Genomic DNA, 12578 nt, shown 5'->3' with positions numbered 1-12578 from the left:
CATATATATTTTTTAATATCTGTGTTTTAACGTGCCTATAAGCGAGTGTAATTATGTAATAAATAAAATAAAAAACTTATAACATTATAATATATAGTATGCGTGTGAGAGAGAGATGCAGATAGATAGAGATGCACTACATCGATCTATTCACACACAGACCTCCACGGGGTTTCCGTTTAGAAGAAGCTCTCACGAAGTCACCTGCGAAATTCGACATTGTTTTTATACCAGTAAGGTTCAATAATGAACGACTACGTGTTAGTCATGTGTTAACAAAAAAAAAAAAATCTATTTTCCCAAGCAACTTCGTGAGTTAAGTTTAGTTCTACGCTTTACTTTCATGCTTGTATTCAATTTATTTTTGTTTTATTTATTTGATTAAAGTCGGTACTACATTACGGCCTACATTACGGTACAAAAAATATATTAACATTCAAATCTTAATTTTTATAAAATATTTTTTATCTGTGAAATTATAGAATCGAAATTCCATATATGTTATTTTATTTTCTATTTGTAAATAGTTTTCTAATGAATTTGTATATATATAATAAATAGTATTTGTATATAATTTTAAACATCTTTTAAAGCTATAGGTTTTGTAAAGGGTTAATCAATTTGATCTTACTTACCTCTCCATTGAAACTAGCTCCGATGTAACAAGAGTAGCATGCACAAAATAAACTTAATTTTTTGTCGCGTTAACAGTAAACAAAATATTTTTTATTTCTAATATCATTAAATAATTATTAATACACGAATTATCAATTTTGGACCGACAATTAAATTAGCGTTTTTATAAATAATAAATTATTCTAATATACCACACATTGTTAAAAATTAAACTAATATTCAACTAGTAGCAGCTAAATTTCAGTTATTTTAAACATTTTTATTTAAATAAACTTAGTTTTACAAATATCATTAACTTCTATTCTAGACACACTGATTTAAATTATAATAATTATCGCCCTTAATTATAAACGTTGCTTAGCCGTTTTTGTTAGACACAGATTTCTCTTTCTGTCACTATTAATTTGACATTCGACAGAAAAGGATAAAGCATTGTTTGACTACACAGCCGCTAACGTTTATAAATAAGGCCGTATATATGTTCGGTCCCAAAGTAGTTACACGTGGTATGTTGTAGAGTCTCGTTGTATACGATTTTCGATATGCATCGCGTCAAGTTTGCTTGTGCAAGTCTATTTAGTGTAATGTTTCATGTGCTGTGTGTGTTTGTGTGTGTGTTTTGTTTTGTGTGATGTACTATTGCGTTGAATGTCATGTGTTATATTTACGTGATTTGCATATTAACATATGCTACTGTGCTCCACAGAACACACTATAAGCACACGTTGTGAGGTCTATTTTGTGTATATAATTTGTCAAGTCTAATGTACTATTTACGAATATTTCGTGTTACGTAGAACTCCCGTACCGTTTATGAATGATTTTTGTGGGAGAATATTATGTCTTAATTCCGAGTGTACCATATCAAGATTGTGTGTCTGTTTTGTGTGTATCTGTGTGTATGTTTGTGTGTATTTGAGCGCATGTGTATGTTTCTGTGTGATTGAGCACGTGTATATGTTTGTGTGATTTGAGCGCGTTTGTATGAGCGTGTGTGTATGTTTCTGTGTGATTGAGCACGTGTGTATGTTTGTGTGATTTGAGCGCGTTTGTATGAGCGTGTGTGTATGTTTCTGTGTGATTGAGCACGTGTGTATGTTTGTGTTGTTTGAGCACGTGTGTATATTTGTGTTGTTTGAGCACGTGTGTATATTTGTGTTGTTTGAACGCGTGTGTATGTTTGTGTTGTTTGAGCGCGTGTGTATAAGCGTGTGTGTATGTTTCTGTGTATTTGAGCACGTATGTATATGTACGCGCGTATGAGTTTAGACTTCTAAACGCTACGTGACATGTGCCCCTGTTTTATATGTTACGTGTAATGTGGATTACATGTGAGTGTTATATGTGGTATGTTTTATATGATTCAAAAAGTAGACCAGATTAGTATCTGTCGTGTATCGCTCGTTTGGTATAAACTTCGTATTGTGTCACTCGATGTGAGCCATGTACTTCATATGATAAAAAATAATTAGATTACCTTATAAGATGAACAACTACATGATCGAATTATATATACGATATAGCAATGTGGTATGTGTATAGTGCCTATTTATATTGCCACGTATGTCATATATCGTTTCAGTTATAAACTTACCAATCTCCTCGAGAATATCGTATTTGTCGTACACAGAACACGTGCGGATCTCAACGGGCTGCGGGACGTATTTACTGTAGATATCGAACACGTAGCTGTCGTAGTCCTTGACGGGGCCGTGGTCGGCGTTCGTGCGGATACGTTTGCCAGTTTCGTCGACTGTCAACAAGAAAGTGATACTTTAGATTGGTGGTAGGGCTTTGTGCAAGCTCGTCTGGGTAGGTACCACCCACTCATCAGATATTCTACCGCAAAACAGCAATAATTGATATTGTTGTGTTCCGGTTTGAAGGGTGAGTGAGCCAGTAATTTACAGGCACAAGGGACATAAAATCTTAGTTCCCAAGGTTGGTGGCGCATTGGCTATAAGCGATGGTTGACATTTCTTACAATGCCAATGTCTAAGGGCGTTTGGTAACCACTTACCATCAGGTGGCCCATATGCTCGTCCACCTTCCTATTCTATAAAAAAAAAAAGATGTGTACAACTTTTTTTTTTTTGTTATTGTAATACATACATAAAGGTGCACGTGAGAAACTTCTATACATGTTTTTGCTTCGGAAACTCTGATTCGTTGACACTGGTAGTTTACAATATGTATACTGTATTTTTTAAGCCGAGATGGCCCAGTGGTAAGAACGCGTAAATCTTAACCGATGATCGTGGGTTCCCGGGCAAGCACCACTGAATTTTCATGTGCTTAATTTGTGATTATAATTCGTGCTTTACGGTAAAGTAAAAACATCGTGAGGAAACCTGCATTTTTTTTTTATATGCGCCGGGATGGCAAATGACTCTACTCCACCTGATGGTAAGTGGTAGTAGAGTCCAAACGCGACGACGGCCAGTACAGTCGGGAAGAATGCTCTGTACTAGCCGTCCCCGCCTTGCCGGCCCGCAAGATGCCTCTTCACGCCTCGTTTGAAGGAAGGTGGGTTGTAAGAGGAGGGGAACACGTGAGCTGGTAAGGAATTCCATTTTTTGGAAGTACGACAAAGAAAGGAGTTGCCAAATTTCTTTGTGCACGATGGAATTGATGTCACAGTTAGGCGGTGACATCGAGAACCAGCTCGCGTGGACTTAAGAAGGAAGGGGGAAGCAGGAATTAGAGAGAATAATTCCTCAGAGCACTCGCCGTGATACAGTCGATAGAAAGCGTATAATTTGTATAATTTCATTGAAATTATGCCTCATGTGTATTCTACCAAACCGCATTAGAGTAGCGTGGTGGAATAAGCTCCAAACCTTCTCCTCAAAAAGGGAGAGGAGGCCTTTAGCCCAGCAGTGGGACATTCACAGGCTGTTACGGACGGATATTATATTTTTTAAACATCAATAGCGCAATGGTGTACGGGCTGTCAAGCGATGTGAAATTTGCTCGATCGATCTGGACGCCTTGGACTATTTGTCGTCCCCACTCCTTACGCAACCCGTAAGCTCAATTGGAGGTGTAAATAAAAAGTGCATTGCTATCATAAAAAAAAGAAATATTATACCCCTTGCGTATGTTATCACACTAAAACAATTGCTTGTGGTCATTTAAGTCTCAATAAAGCTCATCGTAACATATTACCTGGATATTCCATCTTCTTGAACTCCTTCTTGATGATGGACTTGGTTTGTATGAGCGACGTCGGCTCGCTCGGCTCTGAACGTCCGTAAATGTTCTCAGCGTACACGCGGAACTCGTACTGCTTGCCCGATGCTAATCCCGTGATCGCCATTGTTGTGAATCTGTAAAAAAATAATAAATAGAAATAGAAATTTATTTATTGACTTCAATTTAAATCAGCGCTGTAATATACTGAACATCGAGCTGATTGGCAATTAATTTGATGCGTCACGTTGCTTTATTCGAAACCATTGTAATAATAAATTATTTGCCGTTTACTTGTTTTGAAGTGATCATATTTTCATATGCGTATGAGCAGTTTTTTTTTTTATGAACTTTATTAATAATATTTCACTTCATTCGATTATTGTGTATCACTACTTAAAATGGTTCTATTATTTCTCGCAAACTTTTACAATTTTAATAGTTCCGAGTTTTTTTTTTATCTCTCTTACTGAATTCACTTTAACGTGCGTGAGTATTTCCTACAATGTCTATGGGTGATACTGACCATTTACCATCAGAAGGCATACTTGCCCGTCCACCTTCCTATTTTTCGAAAAAAAAAAATATATATATGCTAGTTTAGAAAATCTCTTACCTGGTGTTTCCTACCCTTATCCAGCTGGACATGGGGTGTTCTCGCTTCTCAACCAAATAGTTGGTGATATCAGATCCACCGTCCCAAACTGGCGCTTTCCATGACAATGCCAGCGAGTCCACGCCGATATTGTCCACTGATGGGAAGCGCGGTGGGTCAGGTCGATCTGAAAACGGCGATTCAAATATTAGCAAAGATTAAAAACACCAACTTTAGTATAAATAGCATTACGTTACATTAATAAATATATATTGAGTTTAATTGAGTGAGCCAGTGTGATTACAGGCACAAGGGACATAAAATCTTAGTTCCCAAGGTTGGTTGCTATGTAAGCGATGGTTGACATTTCTTACAATGCCAATGTCTACGGGCGTTGGTGACCACTTACCATCAGGTGGCCCATATGTTCGTCCGCCTTCCTATTCTATAAAAATATATTTTTGTTTATATTACAAAGTATGTTTACCGCTAATTTCGATGTTAATAATGGCGGAATCCTGTCCAAGTTCGTTTTCAGCGGTGATCCTGTACGGTCCGGAGTCCATCTTGCTGGCATCGCGGATTGTGAGGATGGCGTGACGTTCTGGAATTCATTTTAAATAGATTTAACATAACTATTTGGTTGGTGGGTTGTTGTATGTTGATATGGCACAGATAATCTATAGCACAGAAGATCAAACCAAACCAGCTTGTTATTGAAATAATGTATCAAATTTTATACAGAATATGTTATTGTTGGACAACAACTAAATATAATTGGATACAACATATAAATGTTTATTTATTTGTGTATATCTGTTTTATTAGAGTTTAATGAATCTATGGATAATGGATCTATGAGATTAATAATAATAATATCCTGGGACATTATCTACAGACGGCCATCTGTTCCCAAACTAAGCAGAGCTTGTATTTTAGAAACCAGACAACTTCTATATTACATATACTACTTTTCTCTTTGTAAATACATACTTATGTAGATAATAACACCCAAAGTCAGAACAAACAGACATGTTCATGCACACAAATGTCTGTCGTGAGTGGAAATCGAACCCACAACCGTCGGCGTGAGAGACAAGTATCTACCAATCACGCCAACCGGCCCGTTGTCTCCCTTGCATATTTAATTGTATAGTTTATTATAAAGATTACTAATTAATAACACTAATCGATTTCTTTAAATAAAAATAAATGTTAGACATCAAATACGCGATGAAACAGAGATGGTTAGGAAACGAGTACGCGATGCACAAATCTATATACCTTTTCTCTCCACATGGTAGTGCAGTCCAGACTCAATAGTCTCTCCCTCTCGCACCCACGCGATCTTAGGCACCGGGTGGCCAGTGAATGGAACCTTGATGACCACATTCTCGCCCTTATCGAAGTAGGCCGTGTCGCGGAATCTCGGCGGCACGTTCAGTTTCGGTGCAGCTTTAAGAAAAGTTTACGATTTAAATAAGAGTTACGAGCAAATGTTTTTCAAATATGATAAAAAAGACATCAAGAAGTATCAAATTACAAGTAACAAATCATTTGTTACTGCTGTGTGACAAACATTTAATTTCGGGTACGACAACCGTGTTCACGAGTTAGAACCTCAAGTGCGGGCAACGAGACTCACTCATGATGAGCAGCTCGGCGCGCGTGCTCTTGACGCCGGCCCGGTTGGCGGCGCGGCACACGTACTCGTCCGCGTCCTCGCCGAACACGTCCATCACGGTCAGGAAGTGGTTGTCGGCCTCGCTCCAGATGCGGTGCCGCGGGCCGTTCGTTATCTCGCGCGCACCTGGCGGGCACACACGTGTTCGTTTAGAACAGAGAGACGAAGTGACAATGTGGACCCCTCGTGGTGACACAAGTGAGCCGTTTCTTGTCATGGCCCTCAATATGCTATGTGTAATGAGGTTCTATGTGTTCGCTCACCATTCAAACCGGAACAAAGCTATAAAAGTGGTGAGTATATGGTGGCAGAATTCTTGGAAATTTTCCTTACGATGTTTTCCTTGAACACAAATTAAGTATTTAACAGTAAAGTTAACCCCCCTTAATTACCATTTACCTCTATTTGAAAAAAACGATAACTTTATGGAAGTAGATTAAAACTATATTTTAAACGTTTTTTTTTATGTTTTCATATTGTCAATTTTAGTATAGTATGATATAATTAGCCACTTACCCTTGTACCATGTAATGGTGGGTTTCGGTGATCCGGTGATGGTGCATTGGAACTTGGCGTTGTGGTACTGGATGCAGTTGGCATTCTTCAATGGCTTCACAATCTCCGGTGGTGTTGCAGCTGTAAGAATGTTGAGACTCAGCTAGGTCTGATGCAAAACTATCAGTTTAAATTTAATAAATATTTAGTCCGATTAATATATTATGTTTAATTCGCTATAATCGTTAATAAATAATTATTATAATCATCGACGAATTAATCTCCTATCTGTTAAACATTATTTTCCTTTGTAGTCATTATTTTGACTTGACATAAACACATTTGAAAAAGAATTGCTATACCGTAGGTTGTTATAATAATTGACTGATTCAGTAAAACGTTATTGGGTGTTTCTATCGAGAATTCTCAAAGACAAATTGGAAGTTGGAAGTTGACAATGTTTACATTCGGTTTTCCTTTCTATGAGAGTGAAGGAAATAGAAAGCACTTGAATACATACACTTCTGTACTACTACAATTATGAGCTTACCTCCGGCTAATTTCCGTGGAGAACGTCCGCTATGGCCGGTATCAGCCAGAACATCACATATAATGAACTATATAAAATGGTCGATGTACTTACCCTTCGGATCTACGACCTTGACTTGTTGGCTGTTGGTACTGGGAGGTGAGAGACCAGCTTCGTTTTGTGCGATGACACGGAACTCGTATTGGCGACCCTCGATGAGGTTGGCACAGTTCAGTTGGTTCGCCACGCACAGTGTCGCGTTTACACGCTGCCAGCTCATCGAGCCGACTTCGCGTTTGTCTACCCAATAGCCTAAAAATGGACGTCATTATTTTATTCAAAATTACGCTGAGTTATACACGTCGCACGTTGGAGCTTTGCATAAAGCTCCAAACCATCTCGTTTAAAAGAAGAAGAAGCCTTAGCCCAGCAGTGAGACATTCACAGGCTGTACTCAACTTTATGCACGTTGGACGAAAGTTATATTGAAAATTATAATAAAATTCTTATGAAAATCCAACAGAATAATAATTAAAAAGTGTTTAATTTTCGTGTATGTGTTAGTTTTTGTTCCTGAAACTCCTGTCTTCTCTTTCTCTATTCATATTACTCCTGGAACAATCTTGTAATATTCTAATGTGGTCGGTGATGTTACCTTGTACGCGCGATCCACCATCGCTCTCGGGTTTGTCCCACTCGAGGTGCACGAAGTGTCCGCCCACCGACAGGATGCTGGGCACGCCCGGAGCTGACGGGGGGTCGAAGGGCGCCTTGGCCTGACAGGCAGGGCATTATTATTACTATACTAGTATTATAATTTCAATACAACAAATATTATGACATAATGGATTTACTTTTAAGTTACTAAAAATGTTAAAGGACAATAAATTTAATAGTTTTGTAGTTTAGTAATAACTAAGAAATATATTAGTCTTTACATTTTAAGTAACAATTTAACTATTAACTAGCATTGTTATTTTATAGTATAGTAGTATTTATAAATAATATGAGTTGATGTAGTAATTCTTTCAGCGATTGAATAATTGATAAAACATAGTTATATTTGAATCTAAATTTCCTCTGAATCTCACCTTGATCGGGTTAACACCTTCCAATCCAGGACCAATTCCATTATCGTTTGCGGCGTGTATCCTGAAGTTGTACTCCTGACCTTCAGTGAGACCGTGTACCGTGAACCTCGTATCCCTGACCGAGGACGCTATGGTTATCCAGGTGGTGCCCGAGATATCTATCCTCTCGACCACGTAGTGTGTGATCGGTAAGCCACCGTCGTACGTGGGTGGTTTCCAAACCAATGTGCACGTGTGCTTGTTTATGTCGGTGGCCTCCAGAGGTCCTTGTGGAGGTCCTGGTAATCCTGTCACGGTTACCGAGAACGTGTCTGATGTTTCACCGGAGTTGTTCTTAATCGTGATTTTGTATGTTCCTATTAAATGATAAATTTCTTAATTATTATATTAAGTAACAAAAGATAAATATTTCTGCATTTATAATTGAATTTATTTATCATCAGCTTGCAATAAATCGCTATTTGGCGATAAGGCTACGTCTATTGTAATAAGTATTGGGACATTTGATGTTTAATAAAGATAGATAGATAATAATCCTTTCTAGCAATTAAATAGGATACATACCCATATCATCCTTAGTGATATCCTTGATGAAGATAAGAATGTAGTCGTCGAAGACGGTGTACTTGAGGTGAGGTGACTCTGTGAGCTTGTGCCCGTCCTTGCTGAGCGTGACGTCAGCGGGCTGGTCTCCCGTGTACAGGATCTTGATCTTAGTGTTGTCGTGCTCCGGGAGGTGCAGGTCACCCGGCATGCGGGTGATGCGAGGTGGACCTAATGAGATTTATTTTATAAAAAAATGGCAGACTGCGAATGAGCAACCAGATGGTATGCACAGACAGGCAGAAATTAGAATTATTCTTGGGAAAGTCATAGTACCACCAACCATGAGAGCTCAGTTATGTTTCCTTTGCCAGTAATTGCACCGACTTATGTACAAAAAAAAAAAAGAAAAAATATATAAAAGACCATAAATAAATATTGTGTACTCACTTCCAATCTTAAGATGCGCGGTGCAGTAAATGTGTCCAAGACTGTTGCTTGCCTCACACGTGTAGTCGCCCTCGTCCGCTTCCGTGGCCTCCAGGATGTTCAATTTGAGCGTACCTTCGCGGGATTCGGATATGAATCTGTAAAAGTAAATATTGATAGTCAAAAGTCAAAAATCTTTATTCAATATGGAAGCGTTATACTTACTTATTTATTGTCATAAATCTATTTAGCTATGTATTAAATTTAATATTCAAAATCAATAGATTCTGTTTCCAGACTTTTAGCTTGGAATTTTGTGTTTAGCCATCTTTGCTCGATCGATAAATTTACCCTTTATCTTTGTTTTATTTTAACGGAATTTTCAAATTCACTGATAAGTGATCGAAAACGAATACTTAATACTTATTAGTACTAAGTCATGTTGATAAAGTAAATAATACTTCATTTAATATAACTGTATACTCTAAAAATCGTTAAATGAATAAACCTCAGTGAGAGAATCAAACAAAAAATTGCTCACACTCATATTCATGGCATTAATAACCAGTGCTATACGACATTGAAATAACCGATAATATATTTATATCCAGAGTGTCGGCTGCACTAACCGCGTGCCGAGCACGAGCTCCCGGCCGTTCCTGAGCCAGCGGCCGGTGGGCGCGGGGCGGCCGCTCGCGACGCACTGCAGCGCGTGCGGGCGGCCCAGCGGCGCGCACGCGTGGGGCGGCATCTGCTTCAGCCACTCGGGCTTCGCCCCGCCGACCTCCTCGCCGGTGCGCACCGGGGTGGTGCAGCTCGATGGTTCCGATTTGCCTGGATAGCACCGAACATTGTACTGATCCATATAAAAGATGCATTCCTCACACAGACTCAGACGCACGCTTTCTTATATCCCAGCCCGATATTTGTTTTAAGAGCTAGCCTCCGAACTAGTGGTACAGATATAAAGATATGAGAGAGAGAGAGAGATAGAGATATGAAATAACTTCATCTACTGATACAAAGTACTTCACTTTGCTCAAACTTTTAATAAATTTTTTTTTAATTAAGTTTGACCTAAATTTTCCACAACAATCAAAATTCTTATATACCAACACATGTATGATAAAGACAAATTGCAACTAACCGGCAGAGTTGACAGCGATGATTCTGAACTCGAAGTCTGCCTTCTCGCTGAGGTTGAGCGCAGTGAAGGTCGTGTCCAGCACGGTGTAGTCGTTGCACTTGAGCCACACCGAGCTGCTGAGCTCACGACGCTCAATAATATAGCCTGTTACACGGGAACCTGCGGAAAATTTACGGTATTATGATTTTTATTTGGATAATTGAACTTTTTCGGTTCAAACTATTACCATATACCATTATACTACTTTTTACTACTTTTACTATTACCATATATATATATATATTTTAATTCATTACACATATTTAAAGCCACTAACCTCCGTCAGATGCCGGTGGATCCCAAGAAACATCCACGTAGTTCCTTCCCACTCGCAGCACTCTCGGAGACCGAGGCGCTGAGGGCGGACCAGCCTTGCCGCGGACCTTGAAGGGCTGAGAGCTGGCCGAGTATTTGCTGAAACCTGCCGCGTTCTTTGCGCGGACGCGGAACTCGTACTCGTGACCCGGTTCCAGATTATATGCCTAGTGGAATTGTATTATATGGTATTAATTATATTCATCGTAAATGAGTACATAGACAGGTATGTAATAGGCCCACGGTAGCATGCGAAAGCGATCCCGTGGCGCTCCTCGTTAAGACGGAATGGGTACCGCTGGTGTTTTAGTGGATATTTCGATGTTAGCGGCGCACTCGGCGCCTTGGGCACCGGCGAGCCCCACATACCCTCTCACTGTTCCCGTGGGGGAAACGCGTAAAGCGTTTTTTCAGCGTAAAAAAAAGGTGTGTAATAGGCCAACTTATGGTGGGTGGTCTGGTCTTTTTTCTTTATAGTCATGACTATTTAAAGGGATATATTCCTATTATGTTAAATGTAATTGTAATTGTACCTGGTAATTGCAATCCTTAACGAGGTAGTCAGCACTAGTCCATAATTTGTCCTGTACATCTCTAAATTCGATCTTGTATCCCTGGATACGAGCTCCACCGTCTGATCTCGGTCTATCCCAGACAACGTTGGCAGTGGAACCGTCCCAGTCCAACACACGAGGCACGCCCGGTGGGTCGGGTATCGTGAATGGGAACTGTGAAAAATCACAAATACAAGAGTTTACAAAATGTCTTGTCAACACAAAACAATTATACTTTTAACTTTGGACATTAATGATAATATATAAATCTATCGGTAACGGAGACCATTCAATAGATCTAATTGAAAGTTCCAATGAGGTCCGTTTCTTCAATTTTTAATAATATACCAAAAAACCAAAAAGCTTAAGGGCTTAAAGCAAAAGGCTAAAAAGCATTAAGATTACTAAGGTCTAAGCTTAAAAATGGTTAATAGATAAAAATGTTTACTCTATAAATGAATATTTAAAAATTCAAGAATGTATTGAATGAATGAATAATTAATGAACTTGATGATACATTCAACTTTAGTAAATGGATAATTTTGGATAATATTATTTTTTTTAAGTTAGAAATATCAGTTAGCGTTTACAAAAACTTTATGTTATTAACAAACAATTACTTGTTAACAAATATATTTGCGTGCCTATCGTGGGCGAAATGTATTAGAGACTTATAAAGAAATCATAACATCTGTAAAACTATGTTTCATGCAAAGAAATGATTATTATTATTATTATTATTATTATTCAATACCTTGGCAGTTATATAGTCGTCCATAGTCAGCGGCTCTGAAACACCGTATTGATTCTCAGCGCGAACGCGGAACATGTATTTGTGGTTCGGTTCCAGGCCCATGACGTTATAGTGGCAGTTGCGGACGAACGATGAGATCTTTGACCATACCTGAATATAACAATATAAATATGAATACAATATTTAAAATAAAACAGGATGTTTTACTTTTTATAATAATATTAAAATAATTATTAGTAGGTGACATTTTTGGTAATTTCTTTGTACACATACGGTCATATGGTACAAAGCGCACAGTGAATCTATTATCTCTTGTAAGTGTCGAACATGCCGTGGCGAAACTGGTAATAAATATTCTAACAAAGATAAATTAGTTTCTTAAGCATTTACCCCAATATTATCCATCTTTTCAACGATATAGTTGGTAATGGGTGAGCCACCGTCATCTAATGGTGGTTTCCATGACAATGTGCAAGTGTCTGGGGTGATGTCAGACACGTCGAGTGGTCCCACTGGTGGCGATGGCCTGTCTACGACTAGCACCTGAAAGATAAATAGAACAGAACTATATAGTA

General features: G+C 38.5%; 1 protein-coding gene across 24 annotated transcripts in view; it reads right to left on the bottom strand.

The window, feature by feature from the left end:
• The window catches only part of LOC126777812 (twitchin), a 125326-nt gene that overhangs the window by 13804 nt on the left and 98944 nt on the right, over positions 1 to 12578 (bottom strand). For 19 of the 24 annotated variants that reach the window (XM_050500951.1, XM_050500970.1, XM_050500971.1 and 16 more), the window contains 19 exons: positions 12394 to 12546; positions 12004 to 12153; positions 11229 to 11423; positions 10658 to 10862; positions 10342 to 10500; positions 9824 to 10028; positions 9216 to 9352; positions 8787 to 8996; positions 8223 to 8578; positions 7787 to 7907; positions 7246 to 7443; positions 6624 to 6743; positions 6069 to 6233; positions 5708 to 5878; positions 4911 to 5027; positions 4445 to 4610; positions 3805 to 3965; positions 2231 to 2389; positions 163 to 204 (listed from right to left, as the gene is read on the bottom strand). In XM_050500951.1, the coding sequence (XP_050356908.1) occupies positions 163 to 204; positions 2231 to 2389; positions 3805 to 3965; positions 4445 to 4610; positions 4911 to 5027; positions 5708 to 5878; positions 6069 to 6233; positions 6624 to 6743; positions 7246 to 7443; positions 7787 to 7907; positions 8223 to 8578; positions 8787 to 8996; positions 9216 to 9352; positions 9824 to 10028; positions 10342 to 10500; positions 10658 to 10862; positions 11229 to 11423; positions 12004 to 12153; positions 12394 to 12546 (3190 nt within the window). The remainder of the gene's footprint in view (positions 1 to 162; positions 205 to 2230; positions 2390 to 3804; positions 3966 to 4444; positions 4611 to 4910; positions 5028 to 5707; positions 5879 to 6068; positions 6234 to 6623; positions 6744 to 7245; positions 7444 to 7786; positions 7908 to 8222; positions 8579 to 8786; positions 8997 to 9215; positions 9353 to 9823; positions 10029 to 10341; positions 10501 to 10657; positions 10863 to 11228; positions 11424 to 12003; positions 12154 to 12393; positions 12547 to 12578) is intronic. The other 5 variants (XM_050500957.1, XM_050500961.1, XM_050500962.1 and 2 more) reach the window with 1 other exon arrangement.

This window comes from Nymphalis io, chromosome 24 (genome assembly GCF_905147045.1).
Source record: "Nymphalis io chromosome 24, ilAglIoxx1.1, whole genome shotgun sequence".
Taxonomy (NCBI): Eukaryota; Metazoa; Arthropoda; class Insecta; order Lepidoptera; family Nymphalidae; genus Nymphalis; species Nymphalis io.
This window is presented reverse-complemented; position numbering and strand designations above follow the sequence as displayed.